The following is a 27293-nucleotide window of genomic DNA, read 5'->3' as shown; positions in this document are numbered from 1 at the left end:
AATAAATAAAAGCGTAAATATGAAACATTAATACAATGTAACATCGCACAGTTGCGCGTATCCATGTTAATCTCGCGGAGATATCAAGATAAAAATGAATTTCTATCTCGTATTAAATTTTATTAAAAAATACAGTTAATATATGCAGAAACACAAATAAAAAAAGTTAGGATTTTGTAGAGATCTGTCGTCTCGGATTTCTTATCTTATATATACCCATGCGAGACATGTGGCATCAACATTCAATAAACTATATATTTTCTTTCCTACATCGACAACTCGCTGAAAGAAATCGACACGGTCCCATCTCAGATATCGCGGCACTTGTAAAATGTGACTAGGGCGCCGACAGACATCAGTCCTGCATTTCGGGCATTAAAATTATACTCGTAATTAAATACGCGGACAGTCCCTCTGAAAAGCCCAAATAACGAGTGTCTAAGGAAAGCGCATTCCTATATATGTATAATTTATACGATGTAATCAAATTTGTGCTGTAATTAAATAAGATTTTTTTAAATTATGTCTATAAATTTCATTATCGAGTTTGATTAATCTATGACACTTGTTGATCACATGTTTCTCTATAAGATTTCATATATTCTTATTTCCTGTTTTATCATTTTCTAATGACATATCGCAGTCAACTCCTGGTACTAAATGTTGATAAAGTTATAATTATATTCGATTATTTCGACCTTCATTAAAAGATAACTAAAATGGATTCGTCGAAACGCATCGCTCATGTGTGAATGTCGTCTTTGTATTCTCGACGAAATATAAAAATAAGATCCGCGCGCGCGCGTCGTCCACACGAGGCCTGAATTATTTCTCTCGTAAAGCTGAGTGAGAAGCATCCGACCAATGGACAACTCGTTCACTTATTTACCGCCGGCCCAAGCAAACTGATCGTGGAACATGTATTGAATTTTTCATACGTATCGCCCTCGTCTTTTTTCCGTCGCTCGGGTTCTTTTTAAAAATTCTTTCGAGAGACCGGTAGCCTCGATTCTTCTCTAAAAGATTGAACGGCCGTTTCGCATCCACGAACGAAAGTGTTCTGTGCTCAAGATGCACGTCGTGACGCTCGTATTGCTATCAGTTTTGCTATTCCACGCCTTCCAGTATACCCACGGATACAATATTCTAGGCATTTGTCCTAGCGCGAGTTACAGCCACCAACAACCCTTTCAAGCATTGATGAAAGCATTGGCGGCTCGTGGCCACAGGGTTACCGTAGTATCAACAATTCCTTTAAAGGTATATAGATTTTTGTTTCCTTATATTTTTTACTAACGTTTTGCTTGTTGTCTATTTAGACTAACGCACTGACAATGAGAGAATTTTCTCTTATAGAATTTACCCTGAAAATCATGGTAATTGTGGGACAATATGGTATGGAAAGAATTTTATGAGAATTTCTTTGATTAATATTGATCACAATAAAAATAATAATATCTATTATATAAAATATGTTTGATTAATTTTACTAAACTGTGTGTGCACTAACTAAACTGTACTAAACTAGTAAAATTAATCAAACATATTTTATATTTTATTGTAATAGATATTATTATTTTTATTGTGATAAATATTAATCAGAGAAATTCTCATAAAATTCTTTCTATACCATATTGTCCCACAATTATCATGATTTTCAGGGTAAATTCTAAGAGAAAATTCTCTCTGTGTAGATTATTATTAGATATCTTTTAATAAAGATAACTATCTTTTAATAAAAGTAAAATAATATGTATATGTATATTACACAAATAACTTTAAATAAAAATTATATCAAGTTTTAAAAAGTCTCGAATATAGTAAACGCTAAAGTTTCATTTTTTCGAAATGCTTCAGTATAATTTTGACTTATTATATTATTCAAGATGATATACGACTTAAGAAAATGTTGGCGTTTATTACGTTCGAGAAATTTACTGTCACAAGAAATCTTTATCAGCTTCCTTTTTCCCTCCTCCCGATTATCGTTGCGATTTAAGGCTTGCCTATCGTCGCTTATGAAAAAGAATAACCACCCATAAAGTCGTATTGTGTTCGTTGCGAATTCAAGACGTTACATCGTTCTTGAAAGTTCACGGTTACTTTCGAGTCTCGATAAACTTTGTGGCTTTAACAACATTTTGGATATTTCTCTGGTCCGTTTAGACATAATCAAACTAAAACTACCACGCTTGAATCCGTAAACAATATGTTTTATTCATTTTTCGCTCTCGGGCATAAATCATTATTCAAATAAATTTTAAATTTACAATAATAAAAAAATATCAATAAAGAATATTGACAGAGAGATATATATTTTATTTCTCTTATTTCATATTTCTTTTTGTTTCATTATTACACTTTCTTTACTCGCATTTTTTCTGACACTGACATCCTTCTCTCAAGTCCTCTCGGATCGTTCCTCTGACGTTTCACTCGTTTTCCCTATCTACCGTCTCGTGTACTCTTTCCTTCGCTCTCTTCCCCTTTTCTGCCTCTCTTTCTCTCTCTTTCTAAACTCGAGTTCAAAGTTACGCAAACTTCGTTTAGCTTCAATTTACTTCTACTAACATTTCTCTTTGCTGAATGTGTCTTCTCACGGTTTGATGGTCCTGTTTCTTTCGCGGCAAAATTAGAGATTAAATTGTTCACGTAAACTGGATAAAACCTAACTAACGAAAGCATAATTACCTTGCACACAGACTATCGCCATACTTAATTGCTTTCCCCCCTAAATTCGCAACACAATTACTGGTTTAATTTTAAAACTTTTTTTATTGACAATTTAAAAATTTTTTTTATTGACTTGTCTTTTGTAAAATTTAAAAATAATATTACTTTATTTGATTCTATTATATTTATGTTACTTTTATACGAAACATTACTTTTATTTATGTTACTTTAATACGAAAAATTGATGTGTAAAAATGCACTATTAGTAATTTATGTTAATATTATAAATATATATTCTCATTATGAAATGAAATCTATACTTTTTCTTTTTCTTTTTTTCATTTTCTAGAATCCTCCATCGAATTATGAGAACGTTGACTTATCATTTTCCTATCAGAAGAAGGATTGCACAGGATTAAGGTATATACGAACATATCATATTTATATTTTATGCAAATCAATATATAGATTCTTTCAAATTTAGCAAATTAATAATCTCGAATTTTATCTTTAACAGACATATGGGTGCCTATACGTTACTTCATAAAAATATGTGGGAAGCAAACGAAATATGCAGAGAACAATTATTCAGTCCCGCCGTGGACAAGCTTATAGCGTAATACAGATATCATTTAGCTATAATATATTCGTAAACTGTAGCAATCTCTCTTTTTCTATTAAGTTATAATTGTGCGTAAAAATATTCGTAGATTATACGAACTTTTTAAACAGATCAAAGCATTAGCCGCAAGTTATATAAAACTCCGCGATGTAAATTATCAAAGCGTCTTTATCATTCAACGAAAATCATGATGGCTTTAATAATCTTACAGACTTTTTTTGCTAAAACAAATCTAACTCGCGTTTGCTTGCAGGGGCAATAAGACATTCGACGCGATCATTATAGAACAATTATGGTTCCAGTGTTATTACGCCCTCGTAAAGCACTACAATTTCCCGGTGCTGATGGGATTTTTGAGCGTAGGCAACTTGCCTTACGTAATGGATTCCGTAGGTAAGCATGCCGTGCAAGACGAGGAAATCACACAATTTTATCGGCCCAGAAATTTTATTATTTGCAAAAGTCGCTTAAGGATCGACACAATTTTTCTTTTTTTTTTTTTTTTTACTGAGTTCGCATCCCTATAGAATAGCACTGTCGACAAACGTCGTTACCGCGCACGGAAATTGACGTAAATCGTTGGTAAAGCAGAAAGTGTGAGCAATCGGAGACCAGGTCTTCGTGAAAAAGGATAGATTACTCGGTAGTGCTTTAACTTGTACCGATCCGACTCGAGGAACGATGGAGAAAAGGTGGCAAGGGACGACGCGACGCGCCAGCTCGCCGTCATTCGATTTCTTTACCTCGACGTAATTGAAGATACCCGAAAGTACTCTTCCGGATGAATGTAATAGACCGTGAAATAGATCGCCACAGCTGTTAATGAAATATTTCAATTAAAGTCGAGCGAGTTTTAGGAGAGTGTGCTCCGCGCGTATCAAAATAGTAACATTCTTTGTTAATTCTACCGAATCAACGAATGGTGTTTCCAAAAAAAAAAAGATGAGCATATAATACATCGAACTTCTTTCTCTTAATTTGCAAAAAGATTTATCGTGTTATAATTTTTATTCATCCGGACAAAAGTAATAAAAAAGTAGCATATGAGCAAATTTAAAAATATCATAAAACTACATATAGAATTTAAGAAACGCGTATGTACAATAAAATATTTTTATTGTAGTAATATGTATATAAATCATGTGTGCGTGTGTCTAAAAAATTCAATATATTTAAAATTTTTACATTTCGTAATTAAATATATTTTTTATATATAAATAGAGTTTAACGTCTTCTACTTTTATATATGTGATTCATATCCTACATATATATATTATTGTAACAGAAATATTTTCTTGTACGATACGTTTTTTAAATTTTATGTAGTTTTATTTTTAAAAAATGCCACTCTGCTTTGCAGGAAATCCGGACGATCCTAACTTGAATCCAGACATGGCATATCCGTTCACGGACAAAATGGCAATCATTGAGCGTATACAAAATATCCTTTATACAACGTGGACAAGATTATATTACCGATACTGGCACCTACCAAGGGCTCAACGCATCGCTAACGAATGGACGCCCGGTGTATCCGTTTATGATATCGATAAAAACTTCAGTTTGGTAATCCTGGGTAACAATCACGTGTTCGGTTATCCGAAACCATTACTGCCACATGTCATAGAAGTTCATAGTTTGCAAATTTCGGAAAAATCCGAGCCCTTACCCGAGGTAAAGATATACTTTATTATAAAAATATTATTATTATTATATCGCGTAAATATTAAATTATATCAGAGAAAAGATTTTAGGGAATCATAATATCAAAAAAGTAATAAAGCTAGAATTACTAAACAAAATTTAATTACACATTGTGACGCAAAGTTACATTTATATCAATATAACGTAATCTCATCTTTCAATATAGGTGTCCAAAATCGCCGAATGTCCCTTTAATAGCAGCTTCTCTGGCTAATTTGAACAGTTTTTCCTTAGAGTCAGTAACTTTCAAATTTTAAGCAATTGAAAAAGAGAAACTTCGCAAACTAAGCCTTGTGAAATTAAGAATATCAAAAAAAATTATATAATATTTTTCAATTAATGTCAGACGGAGTTTATTTTAATTATTATTTAAAATACATTACATTAATTTGAAAAATTTTAATTCGAGTGAAAGTTACAAAGATATATAACGGAAAAATGGAAAACTTGCAAAAAAATCTTTTTTTTTTTTTCCTCAACATTTTCGCTAAAGAAAAAGTGATTCAAGTTGGCTATAGAAAATGTTATTAAAACGATATTTGATATTGAGACAGCTTATATTTCAAATGAGAAATTGTAGACACAACTAATATTAACAATTATCTTCTATATCGTTATTTCTCATTTCAAATCACTTTTAATCGCGCGGGTTTACAGGGCAAAAATAGATAATAAAATAGAACCAAGAAACTTATGGAGTTAAGTGCACCGACATTTCAAAATTTATCTTCTACCTGATAATTAATACTTTTACATCGATTAAATCTTCGTTTCTCGTAGCTCTAAATACTCTCGGAAAGACGTCTCGGAAAGACGAAATAGATGTATCGTACGAGAATAATTTCTCCCGGGAATATATATACTATTCTCACAGGTGACCAAGTAATAGTCAGTTGGAGAAAGTTTACCAACGACTCAACGCAGCGACGTAAAAGTAAACGTCATTGCTATTTACCACAAACCGTTGTAAGTCTCCCAAGAGCTGGGAAGAAAAATATTATCGAAAGAATATTTCGTTAAAGATCCTTCACATAGAAAAAAATAACCGTTTCTATATAATATTACAGTAACTGTTTGTATGCTCCAATATATCAATCTAGTAACATGCCGTTAAAAATATTTATTTACAAGAGCTATTTAATTCCATGCAAGAAATTCGAGCCATGACGGACTAAATATATATATAAACTATTCTCAATCGCATTCAAAATGCATGAAAATGCATTTCTTTTATTAATTTAAAACTGAACTGAAGTTTGATTAAAACGTTAGCCATATACACATTAATAATTTTATCTTGAATTTATCAAAAAATATATGATGAGGTAGAAATGTTAATAGCCGCCTTTTAATCCCGATGCAATTAAAGTTATCTGAGATTATCACATTGCGCGCGAGAAGACATAAGATAACTGCAGTTACCACGTGATTCCCGAACGATGTCGAGATGCGAAACGTGACCGCAGCAATGTATGTGTGCTCGTCTTTACAGATATACCAAAACGTATCGAAATCCATGAACAGTTGTAATTAATAGGACAAAGCCTTCGGCTACACACTGTGCATATATGAAATTACCATCGCCATGTTTGTCAGAAAAGCCGGCACGGGTTTCGCAATTAACAAAGGAAGTTGTATTATCAGTAATATCAGTCGCATTAATAGCACAATCGGTTCCATTTGCGTCCTAGCATCGTAGCTGTTGGTACCAGTACTTTGCAAATACGAAAAATAATTGTGAATAAGTACACTTTATAAAATAATAATTGCTATTATATGACAAAATGACATTCAGTTATTCTAATCGCGACGAAATGTAGATATAATTTGTTGGAACATAGAGCTGAAATTACAATCATTCGATATACCATGCGACGATCACCTGTGAATCACGCGCTCACTACAGGTAGGGTGGGAGAGATCCCTTAGTACGGAAGAATTATAAAGGGGAACAAGTTGAGAATTGTGTGTGTGTGTCGAGACGTCTAGAGAAAGAGAAGTCGCTCAGAATCGCTGTAGTGTGAAGCCAAAATTATATTCGCTATCGTGAAATTTATTCTCCGCTGTCGTGGAAGTTAATTATATAATTGATTAGTTGAACTAATTGTGACGCGAATTTATTCGAGAAATTATATTGACAAGTTTGTAATATTATAGACTAAGCGGTGATTCGTGCGGTGTTTTGTCACCCATCGCAGCACTCATATTGTTCAACTTAAAATAAATCAGCAATTATATAATCTCGCATACTAAACTGAATCCATCTCAATTAAAACATCTTCGCGAGAATTTGCATTAAACAAAATGGTCCTTCGAGCCGGATGAGTGCGCGTATCGGAGCAGGTGATCGCCGCGATCGATTGAGTGCGTTAGAGACACGTTGGTCGAAAAACAATATTTTTAACGACAACTAGTAAATTTATAATTGACTTGAACAATATAATTATTAACACGAGAACATTTTAGAATATTGAAATTAGCTGTAGCTGTGGTACATTTGATCGGTCTTTCTGATCATTGATTGCCCACGTGATCGCGACGTGTGATTGTTCACGTGATCGCGACGTGTATTTTCTCGAGTGATCACAACAGGTGATTGTTCACGGGATCGCGACGTGTCCTTTTCTCAAGTGATCGCGGCAGGTGTTTACTCACGTGATCGCGACGTGACAGTCGTGTTCATCGTCCTCAATCATTCCGAGATTTCGGTGATACAGAAACGCAGTGAAGTAATAATTAACGAGTGCAGTCAATCCAATAAGCAAAATGAGCATCGAAATTCTTCGCAAACAACGGATTCATCTAAAGGGAAAATTGACTAATATTAAAAATTTCATCAATAAGGTCAAGAAAGATGCGAACTTGACACCAGAGGAATTGACAGCGCGACTTCAGTCCTTAGAGGAAATACACACCAAGGCGCACAATATATCACAGCAACTTTTTATACTACAAGACGAGCCCGATTCAAGGGATGAAGCAGAGGACGCCGAATTCGACGAGCGTTATTATAGCATAAAGGCAGATTTATTGCAGTTACTAGGAAGAACCAAACCATCTCCAGCAGGACCGTCAAGCGGCAGCGCAAGCAGCGGGACTGATGATGCAACGATGAAACAATTTCTGGAGCAGCAGGTGATTTTAATGCAGAAATTAACTGAGCGTAATGACAATGATACGCTAGTTAGGACCATGGAACAACAAGGTCAACTGCTAGAGAGATTGAGCACGCGGTCGAGCGCGTCCGTACGAGAAGCTCAAGTAAAATTACCGTTAATCAAGCTGCCGACGTTTGACGGAAATGTGGAGGATTGGAAGAGGTATGCAGATACATTCAAAACGCTGATTCACGATAGCGAGCTGTCTGGTGTGCAGAAACACCAGTATTTAGTCGGATCTCTGAGCGGTTCAGCGGCAAAAATAATCGAGGCGATTGACATCTCTGAACACAATTACGTCATCGCCTGGGATCTATTAAAAAGGAGGTATGACGACGAAAGAGGGATAAAAAGACGACACATACAATGCCTAATTGACGAGTTGCCGCGAATCAAACAAGAATCTGCAAGCGCAATTCAGGAACTCGTCGATCACATACAGAAACATATACGAGTGCTGCAATCAATGAAGCTCCCCACGGACTCGTGGGGCGAATTAATCATATACGTTATCGAGAAAAATCTGGACAACGTTACCAGAAGGCGATGGGAGGAGCACATCGAAAGCAAAGAGGACATCACGACGACGACCATGATGGAGTTTCTGCAGCGGCAGAGTCAGATGTTGCGGCGATCGGCAACGGACGGCAGTATCAATGGATCGAGGAGCGGGGTCGGCGACAGGGAGGCTTCGAACAAGCAGCGAGGTTCGAATACGAGGTCGCGAGGCAGGGCGACGCTGGCAACGACAACTCCGGAGAAAAGATGCTATCTGTGTCAAGGACATCACCTTCTCTATAGCTGCAAGAAATTTTTGAGTTTGGCTGTCGACGACAGAATCAAAGAAATAAAAAGACTAAAATTATGTTTAAATTGTTTTCGATCAGATCACTATTCCAGATCTTGCAGGTATGGCTCTTGCAAGGAATGCGGCGAGCGGCACAACACGCTGTGTCACCTGAGAGGCCCGACCAGGAACCCGCCAACAAACCCACCGAGGAGTTCGACAGAGAATCCGGAGGAAGCATCCACCAGCACGACCCTCTGCTCAATGACGGACGCCGTGAGAGGAGCAACAACGGGCGACATCGAATCATCGAGTCATCATACCCGAATCGACTGCGAGCGTAAGCGCGTCTTGATGGCAACGGCTATCGTAAACGTAAAGACGAATGTCGGCGAATCTCCATTGCGGGTATTGTTGGATAGCGCTAGCGAGCTTAACTTTATAACGGCAGCAGCATGTAAACGCTTGAATATAAAATTGGAAAACAATCGGGAAAATATAAGCGGATTGAATGGTATGAGTTGCGTCATAACTCACGGTTGCAGGGTCTCACTGAAATCGCGTACGTCAAATTTTGAGTTAAATTCTTATTGTCTGGTTGTTCCAAAGATCACAAAGAAACTGCCTTCATTCACGGTCGAAGTATCTGAATTTCAATTTAAAATCCCGAAAAATTTAAAGTTGGCAGATCCATTGTACTTTAATCCCGGTCATATTGACGCGCTCATCGGAAGCGAATTCTTTTTTCAGTTACTGGATAACGGTAAGATCGAGCTAGGCGACGATTTGCTTGCATTGCAAAAGACAAAGTTCGGGTGGATAATGGCAGGTCCGGTACCGCAGCACCTAATTATCAATCGAACGACCAATCGTCAAGTTTCAAGCAACCATACGTGTCTGTTGACGCAGCAATTGTCTATCGATGAGACTATCAAGAGATTCTGGGAATTAGAAGAATACAAAAGCAATAACACGCTATTATCAAAGGAAGAACAATGCTGCGAGAATTATTTTGTAAATACCACCGGTCGAGACGCGTCCGGACGATTTGTAGTTCGATTGCCCTTTCGGGAAAACAAGGATCAGTTGGGTCGTTCGAGAGATATCGCCGTGAAACGATTTAATCATTTAGAACGCAAACTCCAAGGACGTTCAGAATTTCGTAAACAATATTGTGAATTTATGCGCGAATATATTGATTTGAATCACATGTCTGCGGTTGACGAGAACGATGTCGCATCAAATCCAATATATTTACCGCATCACGGCGTGATTCGCGAATCAAGCCTAACTACGAAGTTGCGAGTCGTATTTGACGCGTCGGCAAGAACCACCTCTGGTATTTCGCTTAACGATACGTTGTTTGTAGGAGCAACTTTACAAGACAATATAATTGATATCGTGATGCGTTTTCGTTTATCGGCCATAGCTGTCACCGCAGATCTTCAAAAAATGTATAGACAAATATTAATACATCCAAACGATCGCGATTATCAAAGAATTTTATGGCGATTTTCTCCGAGCGATCCAATAACTGAATATAAATTGAACACCGTAACATACGGTCAGGCGTGCGCTCCTTTCTTAGCCATTCGTTGCGTGCGGCAGTTGGCGGATGAGGGATCGAGCGAATTTGGCGAGGCATCGAGAGCGTTGTTGAGCGACTTGTACGTCGACGACATTATCACGGGTGTCGATTGCGAGGATGAAGCGATAGAATTGATAGCGCAATTAAAATCATTATTAGACAAAGGTGGATTCAAGGCGCATAAATGGCGGACGAACAGCGAGCGAGTGATGAAAGGGTTGCGAGCGATCGATCAGATAGGGGAACCTTCTGCTTTGGCGATCGAGGCGAGTACGATAAAGACGCTAGGTCTAAATTGGTGTCCGAAAATGGACATCTTTCAGTTTTCGGTCGAGTGTATGGTCGATTCGGTCTCAACGAAACGCGAGGTTTTGTCAACGATTTCGAGGCTGTTTGACCCGCTTGGATTGATCGGTCCTATTGTGGTTCGAGCTAAGCTCATTATGCAAGCAACATGGATATCAAATCTCGGGTGGGACGAACCGTTGACTGAGAGTCTCCGTCGAGCGTGGGACGCGTATATGGAGGATTTACGGGGAGTCGGCGCGATTCGAGTCCCGCGTAGAATTGTTCGATGCTCCAGTGCAGTGCGCTTCAATCTACACGCATTTTGTGACGCCTCATTAAAAGCGTACGGAGCTTGCATTTACTTGCAAGCAATTGATGAAGACAATAATTCGAGTTCTTCCTTGATCTGCTCTAAGTCTCGAGTGGCACCAGTCAAGAGCCGGACAGTCACGCTGCCAAGGCTCGAGTTATGCGGCGCTATTGTCTTGGTCAGATTAATTCAGAACGTAAAGAGAGCGCTCAAGATTGCGTTGGATGAAGTGCATGCATGGAGTGATTCGACTATAGTGCTGGCATGGATCGCCGGCGATCCATCGCAGCAGAAAACATTCATCTCAAATCGAGTAGCCGAGATACAGTCGATCCTACCATCGATGCATTGGCATCACGTGGACGGCGTCGAGAACCCGGCGGATCTTGTATCGAGAGGCACTAGCTTGGACAATTTGAAACAGAATAAAATCTGGTGGGAGGGACCGATTTGGTTGTCGCGTTTTGGGGGTTTCGAGCGGCACGGTTCGCAACCGTCTCTCACCGAGGAGGACGAGAAAACTATTCTAGTCGAGCAAAGGTCACATGGGCGAGTGTTCGCGAGTGTTATCAAGGAAGACCATATTATTGAGTTATTATTAAATCACAACTCGTCGCTGTCGAGAGTTGAAAGAATCGTCGCATGGATCATTCGGTTCGCGAACAACATCAGGTCGGATCGCGACAAGAGAAATGTCGGAAATTTATCAAATGCAGAAGTTTGCCGCGCGCATCGAGTGTTAATATCAGCGGTGCAGGAATTTAGTTTCTCGGAAATAATGGCGAATCTGCGAGCGGGCAAACGGCTTCGAAGTAGCAGCAATCTACGAGCACTCAATCCCTTCGTTGACAAAAAGGGACTCCTTAGGGTGGGCGGTAGAATTCAAAATTCAAATTTGACGTTTGAAAATAAACATCCGATCATTCTGCCATCGGATAGCAGATTTACACAATTGCTATTCGAAAGAGAACACCATCGATTATTACATATCGGCCCTCAATCACTGCTATATTCTATTCGAGAGAATTATTGGCCGTTAAGGGGAAAGAGCATTGCTAGAAGAATTGTACATAGATGCGTAATTTGCTTTAAAAACAAACCAAGAACGTCATCACAAATCATGGGGCAATTGCCCGCGGACCGTGTGACGCCGAATCGACCATTCTTTGTTACCGGAGTCGACTTTGCCGGACCGATTACGACTCTACTCAATCGGGGTCGAGGTAGAAAAACGAGCAAATCATACATCTCGTTATTCGTCTGTTTTACAACTAAGGCAGTCCACCTCGAGACTGTTAGCGATCTGAGTTCGGCATCCTTTATAGCCGCTCTTAGACGATTTGCCGGACGTCGAGGCTATCCTCAACGCATTTATAGCGATAACGCAACAAATTTCGTCGGAGCGCACAATGAGATTCGAGAGATGTATGATTTGCTCGAAAGAGAAGAGCGGAATCTAAATGAGATATTTTGCATACCGAATAAGATTGAGTGGAGGTTCATTCCGCCGGCGTCTCCTCACATGGGAGGATTATGGGAGGCAGGCGTAAAATCCTGCAAATTCCACTTGAAACGTGTTATAGGCGAGAGTTTGTTAACCTTCGAGGAGCTGAGTACCGTATTGACTCAGGTCGAGGCGTGTCTAAATTCACGTCCGATTTGTCAATTACCGTCAACAGCCGCGGACCCGCAACCGCTCACGCCGGGGCACTTTTTAATTGGTGGTCCCTTGACTGCTCTCCCTGATATCGATATAACAGAGGTACCCACAAATCGCCTCGATCGTTGGCGGATCGTTCAAAAAATTGCTCAAGATTTTTGGAAACGATGGAGCAAAGAATATTTGACATCCCTGCAGGGCCGAGCAAAGTGGACTCGCGAGCAAATTAATTTAAATATAGACGATGTCGTGCTAATACAAGATAATAACGCGCCGCCACTAAGGTGGAAGTTAGGAAGAATAATCGAACTACATAAGGGAAAGGATAACAAGGTACGAATTGTTACACTGCAGACGGCCAGTGGTACCTATAAAAGAGCGATAAACAAATTGTGCAAGCTCCCGATCTCTGAGAAGTAACCTACTTTGAAGGGATTAATTAATCAATTAATGGTGGGCGGAATGTTGGAACATAGAGCTGAAATTACAATCATTCGATATACCATGCGACGATCACCTGTGAATCACGCGCTCACTACAGGTAGGGTGGGAGAGATCCCTTAGTACGGAAGAATTATAAAGGGGAACAAGTTGAGAATTGTGTGTGTGTGTCGAGACGTCTAGAGAAAGAGAAGTCGCTCAGAATCGCTGTAGTGTGAAGCCAAAATTATATTCGCTATCGTGAAATTTATTCTCCGCTGTCGTGGAAGTTAATTATATAATTGATTAGTTGAACTAATTGTGACGCGAATTTATTCGAGAAATTATATTGACAAGTTTGTAATATTATAGACTAAGCGGTGATTCGTGCGGTGTTTTGTCACCCATCGCAGCACTCATATTGTTCAACTTAAAATAAATCAGCAATTATATAATCTCGCATACTAAACTGAATCCATCTCAATTAAAACATCTTCGCGAGAATTTGCATTAAACATAATTTATTAAGCAATAAAAAGCAAGCTATATGCCCTCATGTATTATACGATAAACGCTTCTATCTTTGTCTGAAAGCTTTTTTTATTTTTTATTTGAAATTGAAGATTCTCTACCGAACAGAAAAAATAAACTCATCTCAATGAAAAATTAAATCATGCCATTATTAAATATTAACTTCAAGCATAGTAAAAAATTTCCAATAAAATACTTTTATTGCTTGTTATTAGATACGATATATATACTTTAATCAAACAAATATATTGCGTCTATTGTATTCATTGTCGTATTTATCATATTTCTTAATCTACTTTCTCTATACCCTTGTTATTAAGATGCATCGAAATTTTCATTCTGATTCTAGGATATCCGGGTATTTCTGGACAACGCACGGGATGGTGCTATTTATTTCTCTCTAGGTTCGAATCTACAAACTCACCAGCTACCCGCCGGGCCTTTGACCGCATTGTGCAACGCCCTGGGTTCGCTCAAGCAAAGAGTTCTATTGAAACATGACGGGTACATGGCCATTCATCCAACCAACGTCAAATTTGTGAAGTGGGCGCCCCAGCAAGCGGTCCTCGGTAAGACTGCCTAAGGCTAAACTGACCACCTCTTTACCTCGTTCTCTTCGAAAGAAGCGGATCAACCGCCACGAAATATGCATTTACAAAGCGTTTCGATGAGTATTTTATCTCAGAATTTCTTTGTGCATGCAGATAGGAAATCAATAAGATTACGCGAGAAGGATAGATCGCAAGAATTTACCTCACACAATCTTATTTCAATTCTCTCTCTCTATTTTCTCTCTTTTTCTCTCTTTTTTTCTCTTTCTTTCTCTGCTATTATAATCCTTGTATTTATTTACTCTTAAATTTAATAATAAATGTTCGAATTCGACAAGCTATTTCTTCCTTAAGAAAAATTTAAAAAATATCAACATGTTTTATTGCAACTTTTTAATATACTATTTAATAAATAATTAATAATAATAATAACGTATATTTAAGTAATCGTTCAGATCTCATATTAACATTTCGACAATCAGATCTCATATTAACATTTAGAAAAAAATTAATTGAAAGTAATATTGATCTGTTATATTTTTAATTATTTATATATAATATAATTAATATTAGTAATATAATATAATTAATAATTATAATTAATAATAACATAATTCAAAAATTTGATGTTCCAAAATATTAAGAAATATCTCTCTTTAATAATTCAAAAAAATCAACTCTCAAATTAATTATAGCATTTATTATTAAAATCAAGAAAAGAAATTGTGAATTCTATTCTATATTCTTTTCTTACTTTTAAATACATTTAAACGCGTTATCGGATCAATATATAGTAAACATCATTAATCAATTCAGCCATCGTCGTTAATCGCAATCGATAATCACTTACTAACTTCACTAGAACTTTTCTAGCATGAGCGAAATGCAAAATTCCAACTTAATTGTTCGATAACAATCTCGTAAGAGCCTCGTATATTGCCAAAGCGCTCGACTGCTCGTTCGCTATTATACCGCAAACGAGTTGAGAAACTTATACTTGGACCGTTAACGATTACATTCTTATTTCGTTAACATATACAATCGCTAGAATTCATAAATCGCGTCCTTCGTAGATTCATTAAATATAATTCAGCATAACGAAGAAAAGAATATAATGACAATGACGACAATGTATCAACCGTAACGTATAAACATTCAACAAAACTACATCTTTGATTTATGCTTTCATCTAAAGACATTTTCACTAAAACATGCAATATTCTTTAGATGTAATCTTCTTCATAGTCTGACGTCTTTAAATAATTCATTAATTACACAGAGAGAATTTTTTCTTAGAATTTGCCCTGAAAATCGTGGTAATCGTGGAACAATATGGTATAAAAAGAATTTTATGGGAATTTCTCTGATTAATATTTATCACAAGAAAAATAATAATATCTATCACAATAAAATATTGATTAATTTTACTATGCAGTGTAGTAAAATTAATCAAACATATTTTATATTTTATTGTGATAGATATTATTATTTTTCTTGTGATAAATATTAATCAGAGAAATTCCCATAAAATTCTTTTTATACCATATTGTTCCACGATTACCATGATTTTCAGGGTAAATTCTAAGAGAAAATTCTCTCCGTGTACAAGACTATAGTCGCGATATTTTCGGTATCGTTTGACGAAGGACGGAACAAGTTTCTCTTTAGATCGGGAAACACGCGGCTGGATTTCAAGCAAACAAAGTCTCAGCGACAGAAACAACACAGTATCGCCGCGTTTCGAAATGATCATCAAAGCCGTCTCTCTCTCCCTCCCCCTCTTTCTCTTTCTCTCTCGCTCGATGGATCGATCAATCGATCGAGATCGCGTTACTCGGACGTTCGAATTCGACCAACGTTTGCCTTCCTCTCTCGCGGCACATCAAAGAGAAAAGTAACGTGAAATATAAGAAAGGCCGATGCATACGTCGATACCAGGACTCTTTTCGCGCCTTTGGGAGGCAAAACCCGCTATTTTTGTGAAAGCCGCTTAAAGGTAAGTATTGAAATAAACAAAAAAAAAAAAAGAAAAATTGCCAGCAACACCGTCGCGACCAAGGAAAATACGGCCACGGGTTCGTATAGCGGAACGAAGCGAAACGATAACTCATGACGCATGCAGCGGTGAAATTCTCGCGGGAAATTCTGACAAACAACTCCTGTTGGCAGTAACGCAACGGGCTCGATGCAAATGCACAAGCGTGCACAAAGTTTTATACACATTGATAGACAGGCAATGGTTGCCTCCATGAAGAACATACTAATGTTGAAAGTGCGTATCGTTGAGTGAAAAAAATGATTACATGGGAACGCAAAATTATATAGGAATATCGGAATTTTCGACATATAACGACTTGATCTTTCGGTGCACGCGTCCGCGTTCGATATATCGAATTTCTGCGATATTTTATTTTACATAATTATAAAAAAATTTTAATTTAATTTTAATAACAATTTTTTTACTTAAATTTAAATAAATGATAAGATTTTATTATTTAATTTTGAGAAACTTAATTACATGTTAAAAAACTTTTTCCTATTTTCAAAAAATTTTGAGATTTTTGTGTATACATATATTGAAAGAAAGCAGAGTGAATAATTATATAACTATTGCACGCAAATTTCGCGAGTAAAAGGTAAAATATATTTTTCTGATTAGGAAGTGTATCGAGTTATGTGAAAAAAATCTCACTCCGGCATTCGTGAGTGTAAAAAAGTGCACATTGAGCAGAATTTTGTCGGAATTCCGGGCGCGCGTTGATACTCGAACATAATCAATCGGCCATAAAGAGCGACACGGAAAAAAAAAATAAAGACGACAATGCGGACATTTTTATGAAATCTCGCGCCCTATCTCTCATGGTCGGCCGTGATTAACCACTGCTGGGAAACTTTGTTTCACCTCTCGTCACTCTTTTTCTTCTTCCTCACTATATTTTTTTCGTCGCGTGCGTTTTTTATACCGTCCCGCGCGCAATTCGCTTCCACGCTCGTAAATGTTCGGCGGCAAATAATCCGTGAAGCATCATTTTACGATACTTTATGTACTTACGCCGCTTTTATGTTATATATACATGTATGCAGCGCATCCCAGAGTGATGGCATACGTGATGCAAGGCGGATTGCAGTCGTTACAAGAGGCGGTACATTACTCCGTACCGGTAGTCGCAATTCCCTTTTTCGGGGATCAACTTTTCAACGCACGTAAAATTCTAGACGCCGGTATTGGACTGACACTGGACGTAGACACCATGGCCGAAAGCTCTATCGTACAAACGCTCCGAGAGGTCGTCGAAAATAAAACGTAAGTACGACAATGGATCTAACACAGAATCGTCTCGACAATGTAATCCTTCAAAAATTAATCCCCATAGGATTTTGCCATGTTTCAATCGTTATTCTTAAACCGTGAATGCATGCATTGTATGCATGCGTCGTATAGATATAAAAAGTTCTAAAAAATAACTTACAATCTGCGCGACTGTGTTGAATTATTATTTCTTATGTAAGCTAACTATCAAATTGTTTAACTATTATACGATAACATAATTTTTAATATTAGTTATAATTTTTAAGAGTATGTTATATCAAAATATGCTTTTAAATTCTTAAAACGCTATATTTTGCAAAAATTCTAATTACAGGTATCTGAACAATATCAAAACAATGTCGGCAATTGTGCAAGACGAATTGATAAAACCGATGGAGAGAGCAGTGTGGAATATAGAACACGTATTAAAATTTTCAAATTCGAGACATTTGCGGTATCATGGACATGATATGTCGTGGATAGATTATTATGCACCATCTCTGTTTCTGAGCGGAGGTCTCGCTCTTTCATTATATATAAGTTACATATTGATTATAAAAAATATTGGCATTTTCATCAAAGTTAGATGGATAAGTGACTTGAAACGAAAATTTGATTAATAACTTGCGATAATAATAATTAACAAAAATTGATTATATATGCAGACAATAAGAATTGATGTTTCATTATATAAAATTACTTTTATGCAATGTTTATAATAGAATATATAGATAATATTTTACTGGCATTAAATTACGTTTATAATATTTATCGTTATATAATATCTTTATCATTTAAAACAATTTCTTAAAAGTGAAACATATTTCTTAAATACTTCATGGAAATTTTTTCATATTTATTATATATTAATTCTAATTAAAAATATATTTACACATCCAAATTAAATAAAAAAATCAATAATAAATATATTAATACTTTAAGTTTTTTTTAAATTTTTTTATCATCGACTACATTTTAGATCAGTAATAAAATAAATAAATATACAAATTATTGATAGTTATTTACCATAAAGATATAAAATAGAGTGCGCGAGCGAGCTGAAAAAGCCATATAGCAATAGAAAGAGAAAGCTACATATGGGCCCCTTCTGTCTTTGTCTAATATTCGCGCATGTGACAAGGACACAAGAGGTCTATATGCAGTTTTCTCTTTCTTTCCTACATCGCATTCTATATCACAGCCGCTTACGCGTTAGCATATACTCGCGCACTCTATTGTATCTCTATGTTATTATTTACCGACATTATTATGTAGTGTCAATAATTCAGAAAGTCAGATATCTGTTTATCTACAGTTTTAGTTACCAACGATGGTAAAACAGAAAATTAAATGTACAATTTTATACACAATAAATATAGATGAAAAATATTAAAATGTATCCACTCACCCAATCGCAAACTGCAGCCCAAGCTCGCCTGTAGTCCGATAAATCCAATAAATCCGGAATTAATGATCTCCTGGAGCTGCGATTTCCTTCGACGATTCTCACACACACATACGACTACGCACATATATACTTCATACGCGGCCCGTACTTTGAATCTCACGATTATTCGGATATTTTGTAGCTCTGAGCAAGTGTACAAAATGTTAGAGCCGATTGGAGAGTCACCCCGACTCGAAATCCGATTAATTTCGACGGATGCTGCGCGATTTTCTTCGCCGACTCGCACACACATGCACACATACACATGTACGTTATACTCGCGACACGATTTTCACGTTATACGCGGCCCGTACTTTGAATCTCACGATTATTCGGATATTTTGTAGCTCCGAGCAAGTGTACAAAATGTTAGAGCCGGTTCGAGAGTCATCCCGATTCGAAAAGCGATTAATTTCGACGACGACGTACTCTGAAACTCCGAACAACGGCTCGTTCCTCTTTCGACTAGAGTTATAGGCGTTTTGAATTAGCAGGTATATCGCTCGACCAATCGGGGCCAAGGAACCTTCGCGCCTCTTATCCCGATTGGCTCATCGTTGATTGACCAATCAGACCAACGTGATCTCTACTTCTCTCGTTCTCATTGGTTAATCGAGCACCCAGAAGCACTTGCAACATATGTGTGGCGCCTTCTCGCTCGTCTACATCATACTATACTAATGTTAAAGGCTGTTTTACATCGATTTAGATGTTATTTAGTTATAACAGTATAATATAAAATATTTTAGCTAATTAAATAGGTAATATTGATATTAGTATGTCTTTTAACGAAATACTGATTATTTCATTTTCGAAATACTTATATGTATATGCATTTATTATATGAGATAACTTTGTACAGCAGCCTTTATCATGTATCAGAATTTGGTCAGGTGTAGCGCAGGTAACCGAAAAGCACGCAAATAAATGATTCTTATATTTTTAGTCACAATTTGTAATATCACACACTGTTATAAATTTATTGTCTTTAATTGTAAAACAAGTGTAATGCATTGCAGTTTTGATCACAACATGAAGAGTCTCGGATAAATAATTGCAATAAATAATCTTTTTTTTGCCTACGTGCTTGGATAATCTGCAAAGAAGATTTTTATTTTTGACCTTGTTTGCAAAATACAAACAAATATGACGTTATGAAAACTCGACGCTGTATATAATTGCCAAGTGTGTGTGTCATCTGCCGATTTCTTGAATTTTTTTATGAGAATATAACTGAGAATACAATAATTTTTATACACAATGACTACATTAAGCGGCTTTATAGAATTCTTCCAAAAAGGAAAGGTAAAAAACAGTATATTTGTTGATTAAATAATTAAATTTTAAGATAAGCTAATCTAAACTATTGATTTTTTACAATTTAATTGCAGACATTTAGACCGAAGAAAAAATTTGCTCATGGGACGTTACGGTATTCTTTATATAAACAAGCTCAAGCTTCCCTTAATTCTGGCATCAATTTAAGAGCTGTTGTAAAATTACCTCCTGGAGAAGATTTAAATGATTGGATTGCTGTTCATGGTACATGAAACATTTAATAATAGTGTAAAGATTTGTTATTATGTTACATTTAATAGAAAATTATCTTAAATGTCTCAATTCCATTTTCAAAAATGTATCTTATTTACATATTGAAAGATTGACAATAATTATTTGGTTTTTCTTTTTTAGTTGTGGACTTTTTTAATAGAATAAATCTTATATATGGTACTATATCTGAGTATTGCGATTCAGCGTCATGTCCAACAATGAGTGGTGGAGCACGTTTTGAATATTTATGGGCAGATGGAGAAAAATATAAAAAGCCAACAGCATTACCAGCACCACAATATGTTACTCTTCTTATGGAGTGGACTGAAGCTCAAATTAATAATGAAACAGTTTTTCCAGTATCAACAGGTTATTACATCTATCTTTATTTGTAGCATTGTTTAATAATAAGTAATTTACTTTGTTAGAATATATAAAAGAGAATGTGTTTTTTTTTGTTGCAGATGTGCCATTTCCTAAAACATTTGTGCCATTATGCAGAAAAATCTTAACACGTCTCTTTAGAGTTTTTGTCCATGTATATATCCATCATTTTGATCGCATTGTAACAATAGGAGCAGTAAGTATCTCTCAACCAAAGTAAGTTTAATATTTTACTACATTATGTATAAATCTCTCTGACTAAGTATATCATTATTATTTTAGGAAGCACATGTGAATACATGTTATAAGCATTTTTATTACTTTGTAACAGAATTTGATTTAATTAATCCTAAAGAGTTAGAACCATTAGCTGAAATGACTGCCAAAGTTTGTAAAGATAGTGCTTCCCCTACTCAAAGCACAGTATCATCAAACAATCAAAATAGATAGTTATTTTATAGTTATTTGTCTAACAAAAACAAGATTATACAATTTACAGTAAACTAGCAGAATCTCCAAGTATATATATATAAGTTTATTATATGAAAATAGAGAACATAGCTTAATATCTTTTTCTTGAATTATATATCATTTTTATGAAAATAATTTACTTCATAAATATTCTTTAAAAAATAGATATTTTAGAAGCATAATCTGTTTTATTAAAAAGAGTAAATAATGATTTTCATTAATAACGATCTAATTCAGGAGTAATTCAAGATCTATATACTTATAATTATTATTCTATTAACAATACATCATATTTTATTCATCTATATTACTCTCAATTAGATAAAACATAATTATAATAATAATGAGCAATATACAGAGATTTATATAATATCTCTACATATGAAAAAATCATTTAAATATTTAATTAAAAAAAGAATAGTCTTTAAAAGAGTACTTGTATCTTACACAAAAATTTTATTCTATAATATATATAATATATTTATAAGTATATATACAATACATACGTACACATATATACGTATAAGGTTTAACAAAAAGATAGACATAGATGCAAATAGTGATATTTTACAAATTTTTCTTATATTTTGTGTAATTATTTTCAAAATTGATATACTAATATTAAACCTAATATATATATATATATATATACTATTTAGATCATTGTAATTTAAAGGCAATTCAAATATTTCTTTATTGAAATGTAAGTGTTTAACTTTCAAAGGATATTTCATCGAATTTCTATATTTCTAGTCTTTTATATATATATATATATATATATATATATATATATATATATATATAGAGTTTAATATTTTTCTTGCATCAAAATAAGAAACTGTGTTAGATAATTATAATGGCATTTTAAAAGTTAATTATCTACATTAATGGATAGGATTAATTTGTTATTTAATTAATTAATTTTTTGTTTTTTATATAAATTGATGATTCTTGTATAAATTTTATTTAAATCTTATTTGAACCAGATATAAGCAAATATATTTTCTATTTTTTGTCTTTTTTATTACATATATTAATGTAACTTTTTATTATTTATGAAATTATTTATTTAATCATGAGATAGAAAAGTTACAATGCATTTAATAATTAACATATTTTAATTAATTGCTGACTTATATAAATCTCGCATAGAGATATTACAGATGATATAAAAACATATATACAATCTATATAAAAAAATCAAATTAAGTTTTCTATTATTCATTTATTATTATTATTATTATTATAAAATTAAATATTTAAACATTTTTGTTTGTGCAATATGATATTCGAAGAATTTTATGGGCAAGCAAGCATTGTCATAAATTTTCCTATATATATGTTGAAAATTATTTTCTATATTAAAATTTATAATTTTAATTTCATTTGTTATTTTGTTTATTTATACAAATTTACATAAATTAATATTTGAGACTAAAGATTTTAATATAAAATATGAAAGAGAAAGGAGAGAGAAGTTTACATTATATCTTCCTAGAATCTATATAATAAGGATCCATTTCTGAAAAATATTATTTATGCCAAAACTTATTGTGCTAATAACAAATAATATTAAGTATCTTTTATATTATGCATTATATTAAATAGGTAAATATTTTGTAATTTTGGGACTTAATCCTCAAGTACAGACATGTAATCTCTCAGACTTCAGCATTTTAGTTTATTTGATTTAAACTTTTCACTCTAGTTTATTTTGTTAATCATACTTGAGTGATATTAATCATATTTTTTGTTCTGCCTTTAGTTTTATATTTAGAGCTTGAGATATATGTATATACATACATATATATAGTAGCAAATTAAATATATGATATATTAAAAACTTGTACTGAAATTTATGTCTGTACTCGAGGTTTAAAATTTATTTTTAGCATATTTAAAATAATATACCTAAAATTATACATTGTAGTACTGTCCATGTCACAAATACAGTCCAGAAAAGTACAAATAACTAATTGGAATATTCCATTTTTTTATATTTATTGCTGGAAGATTCATAACAACATAAATTGTATGTATTATGTAAAAAAAAAAACATTACTAGTTATTTTGCTTATATATGTCATTTTGGCAGATTAAATAAAAATTGCACTTCAAAATTATTTTTTCTCTTATTAATTATACATTTATCTTGATATTAATAACAAAACATGATATAAATTATACGAATTTTAAATGAAATAAGAATTAAAATACAGCTTTTTATATAATATATATAATTTATCATATATGATTGACTTTACAATGTACATGAATTATCATATATGATGATTTTACAATGTACATAGATTTGAATAAAATAAATTTAAGGTAAAGAAATATATATATTGTTTTATTTTATATTCTGTTATTAATTTAAAGAATGCTATATATTATAAATACGCACATTAATGTTTAATATTTATAAAAACTGGTGTATAATATTAGGAAATTATTCAAAGTGTACTTTCAACCATTTATTTCAGCCAAACAGTATACATCAACAAATATTTGCTTTGTAAATGCATGGCAAAATAAAACTACAATCTTCATATAGAGAGAAAAAATTATAATATTAACATTATTAAAAATTATACTTACAACACAATTAAATATTATCAATTTACATGGATATTTTTCTCAGGTGGTAGACATATGTGTATTGATGACATTGTTTTGTTTTATTTCTAATTGATCTGCTAAGATTTATTGACTTGAAGATGATTAAACTCTGAGCCAATACATAGAACCACGAATAGTATTATAATCTGGCAGATTTTCAACAGGGCCAACTGCTGCAATCACTGGACAGTGATCAAAAATATACTTCATACCAACATTTTGAATAGTTTCAGCAGTTACACTCTGAAAAGAAATTATATATAATCATATATTAATGTATTATATGTATTCTGAAAAAAATGAGATTGTCTTGTAAAATATCTTGTAAGATATCCATTGTTTTATATTGCATATACTTTTGCTACATTTTTTATTATTATACGCACATATAAGTAAGATAAAAGATATTAAATTCGATAAAAATTGCATTAATAAAAATGTATGACAGAAAAAGTTTTATACATATAATTGAAACTACTTACATCTATCCTCATCTCAAGTTCGTGAAGTGGAATACGACGATTATAACATAATATTTGACGACCAATATCTTCGCAAATAGCAGTTGTACCATCCAACTGTAAGAACATGTTGGTCTTAAGAATATTCTTTGCACGAGCTACATCTTTCTCAGTAACTGATGTGCATAATTTCATCCATTCGTGTTGAACTTGCGATGCCATATCATCACACAGCATAGGATCGCAAACGAAATATATACCCCAAAGGCCTGTATCCTACAAAATTAAATTTAACATATTAATCGCGACCCAAATATTAATATAATCACATATTGTTTTTTATGTAAAAATTAATAATCACTTAATATATACCTTATAACATGTATTAAAACTCTGATAACTATGACATAAGCCGTCTTCTGCGCAAGCTTTAGCAAGACTGCTTGCATTATTTACTCCTCCTCCTTGGCTACGATCCCACGCTCCTATAAGGGTATTGGCGACCATAAGAGGAATGTTGTCTGCTTCAGCCCATCCAGCACCTTTTGCCACAATGTTCATTAATTACATTGCACTATTATAACTGGTTTATTTTTAATTATTTTGATTAAATATTTTCTAGATACCCTCAACAGCGATCGCGATATGGGCGAGAGGGATCGTATCATCTCGAACTCTTATTTCAGAACCAGTATAGCGGCAGGATTTAATATACTCCGGAATCTCATCATAATCGGGTCCTGTTAGTTGACCAAAATGCTTATTAGCAAGTTCGATTAACTGATTGTGATCTACACCACCAGCACCAGCTAGTACGAATCTAAAAAAAAAAATAACATTTTTATTTTATTGGAATTTCAGGTATATAAGCTAAAATTCATTTGATGACGGAAATTTCACCTAGGTGGTCCATAATGAGTTTTCACATAGTTAACAAGATCGTCTCGTGAAATATTTTGGATATTTTTAGTAGGTCCCAATATCGTTCGTCCTAAGGATGTACCTTGATAGGCAGCCGCATGCAAATGATCAAATACAACTTCTTGCAAGTTTGTTTCAACCTCTTGCATTTCACGTAAAATAACACCACGTTCTCTTTCAATCTCTTTTTCACCCAGCTTGGAATTTTTAATAATATCACTGAGAATTTCAATAGCTTTTGATACATCTTGTGACAAACATTTTGCATAGAATACTGTTTGTTCTCGACTTGTATAAGCATTCAAATGAGCTCCCATATTCTCTATTTCCAATTCTAAATCAGTTTGAGAACGTTTGGCAGTACCCTATAAAAAAAATTCACTAGTATTAATAAAGCATGTAATAATGGATGATTTATTAAATATATATAAAGTTATAGTAGAATCATCTTATAAAAGATTCAAAAATTTATATATATATCTATATATATCTATATATATATACTGTAATTATATCAAGATACAAGTGTTCTGTTCCAATTATAGACATTGCAAAGTTCTAAACATTTACTACCACAAGCTATTATAATTATCATTTCTCATTAACTATTTAATATACCTTAAAAGCCATGTGTTCCATGAAATGAGCAACACCATTGTTTTCATCAGTTTCATATCGACTACCAGAATCTATCCAAAGACCAACAGTAGCTGTTGCAGCTCCACTATCTTCACTAGCAATTCTCATTCCACTATCCAAAGTTGTAACTCTGGTAGCTGGTTGATTGATAAGCGTTTCTTTCAGAGAAGCAGCAGTTGACCACCATTGTTTCGGTACCTAGTTGACAAAGTCAGACAATTTTTAAGTAACAACTTTAATCCAAAACTAATAAGTGAATTTATCAACATTCAATTTTTAGCATAAAATTAAATTCATAATTAAATAATAAATCTGTATATCTAAATTGCTAATAATTGTATTGTAGAGTATGACATTACATTAGATCTCAAATTTTTATAAACATTATTTTTCTCGCATATTTCTAAATTAATGACAAGATATATATATTATTAAGTGTTCTTTTTTATAACATACAACATGTTAAATCACACCTGTCAAAAATATTGAGTTTAATTATGTTGAGGTTAGAAACATAAGCATATATTCGAATGCATATCGAGCTTTCTCACTTTATTCTGTCTCGTCAAAAATAATTTAACTGTCAAACAATCACATCATTTTCACACATTTAATGTTCTAAAAACTGTTATTTTATTCTTATTACGTAAGGATCCGACGAAAATGACAAATCTTGTACTCTAGGTCTGGTGAAGTTACAAATGAATCGATTGCGTTAAAACCGTTATCATAATTATCACGATTGTATATCGTGAAGTGTAATCGGTTTTACCTTTACAAGGCTGGTTTTATTAGTATATGTGCGCAGTGCGCTAATTTTTAGTAGACGAGTAGCCATTTCTTTCGAGCAATTTATCGAAAACGACGGAGAACACGACAGAGAATCTGTAAAGATCCGATGTGCCATGAGATGGCGTTGCATCTCGTAATCTCGGTGCATAAAATAATGTAGATACACTCGAGAACCAGCAAATCGTCCAGGTGTGTTCAATTTGACGTTTGGCCAAAGAAAATTCTCACGTTACTGTGCGTATAATTTCTTGGCCAATCAACTCGTCGCTTTGTCGAAAGTAACTATATGCAGATGAAAGATGATTGGTGCTGGGCTCCTAGTAGAAAACTTACGCATGCGCGTTGCCGATCTCGAATGACTCGTGAACTCATGATTACGCGGCTCGATATAATTTTATATAAT

General features: G+C 34.1%; 4 protein-coding genes across 4 annotated transcripts in view; 2 read left to right on the top strand and 2 right to left on the bottom strand.

The window, feature by feature from the left end:
- The window catches only part of LOC145943039 (lachesin), a 340250-nt gene extending 320753 nt beyond the window's left edge, over positions 1–19497 (bottom strand). The window contains exon 1 of the mRNA XM_083050246.1: positions 19011–19497. The gene's annotated coding sequence lies outside the window, so the exon portion shown is untranslated. The remainder of the gene's footprint in view (positions 1–19010) is intronic.
- Positions 829–18970, top strand: LOC145943037 (UDP-glucosyltransferase 2). Its single transcript, XM_083050239.1, has 8 exons — positions 829–1260; positions 3023–3093; positions 3191–3289; positions 3549–3688; positions 4656–4969; positions 14091–14310; positions 17377–17596; positions 17937–18970. Exons 1-8 carry the CDS (start codon positions 1072–1074, stop codon positions 18220–18222), a joined length of 1539 nt encoding a protein of 512 aa, XP_082906365.1. The 5' UTR covers positions 829–1071; the 3' UTR covers positions 18223–18970.
- A 318-nt stretch (positions 19498–19815) lies between the features above and the next one.
- Positions 19816–23849, top strand: Mob3 (MOB kinase activator 3). Its single transcript, XM_083049583.1, has 6 exons — positions 19816–19953; positions 20069–20354; positions 20441–20591; positions 20742–20969; positions 21065–21180; positions 21267–23849. Exons 2-6 carry the CDS (start codon positions 20310–20312, stop codon positions 21432–21434), a joined length of 708 nt encoding a protein of 235 aa, XP_082905709.1. The 5' UTR covers positions 19816–19953; positions 20069–20309; the 3' UTR covers positions 21435–23849.
- Positions 23850–23919: 70 nt separating this feature from the next.
- On the bottom strand, positions 23920–27011 carry Uqcr-c1 (Ubiquinol-cytochrome c reductase core protein 1). Its single transcript, XM_083049582.1, has 7 exons — positions 26871–27011; positions 26078–26296; positions 25439–25824; positions 25165–25358; positions 24911–25080; positions 24560–24814; positions 23920–24320 (listed from the first exon to the last, which is right to left on the bottom strand). The coding sequence occupies exons 1-7, from the start codon at positions 27003–27005 to the stop codon at positions 24180–24182; spliced, it is 1500 nt and encodes a 499-aa protein (XP_082905708.1). The 5' UTR covers positions 27006–27011; the 3' UTR covers positions 23920–24179.
- Between the last annotated feature and the right edge of the window lie 282 nt (positions 27012–27293).

This window comes from Prenolepis imparis, unplaced genomic scaffold (assembly GCF_030444845.1).
Source record: "Prenolepis imparis isolate NDT839.2.m4 unplaced genomic scaffold, iyPreImpa1.0 SCAF_11, whole genome shotgun sequence".
Lineage (NCBI taxonomy): Eukaryota > Metazoa > Arthropoda > Insecta > Hymenoptera > Formicidae > Prenolepis > Prenolepis imparis.
Note: the sequence above shows the minus strand (reverse complement) of the source record. Positions and strands in the feature narration are given on the sequence as shown.

Coding starts and splice junctions, on each gene's coding strand:
- LOC145943037 (XM_083050239.1), top strand. CDS start 1,072: ATGCACGTCGTGACGCTCGTATTGCTATCAGTTTTGCTATTCCACGCC. Junction 3,290..3,548: donor GCCGTGGACAAGCTTATAGC/GTAATACAGATA, acceptor GTTTGCTTGCAG/GGGCAATAAGACATTCGACG. Junction 4,970..14,090: donor AATCCGAGCCCTTACCCGAG/GTAAAGATATAC, acceptor TTCTGATTCTAG/GATATCCGGGTATTTCTGGA.
- Mob3 (XM_083049583.1), top strand. CDS start 20,310: ATGACTACATTAAGCGGCTTTATAGAATTCTTCCAAAAAGGAAAG. Junction 20,355..20,440: donor AATTCTTCCAAAAAGGAAAG/GTAAAAAACAGT, acceptor ATTTAATTGCAG/ACATTTAGACCGAAGAAAAA. Junction 21,181..21,266: donor GCATTGTAACAATAGGAGCA/GTAAGTATCTCT, acceptor TTATTATTTTAG/GAAGCACATGTGAATACATG.
- Uqcr-c1 (XM_083049582.1), bottom strand. CDS start 27,005: ATGGCACATCGGATCTTTACAGATTCTCTGTCGTGTTCTCCGTCGTTT. Junction 25,825..26,077: donor TGGAACACATGGCTTTTAAG/GTATATTAAATA, acceptor TTTTTTTTATAG/GGTACTGCCAAACGTTCTCA. Junction 24,321..24,559: donor AACTTGAGATGAGGATAGAT/GTAAGTAGTTTC, acceptor ATTTCTTTTCAG/AGTGTAACTGCTGAAACTAT.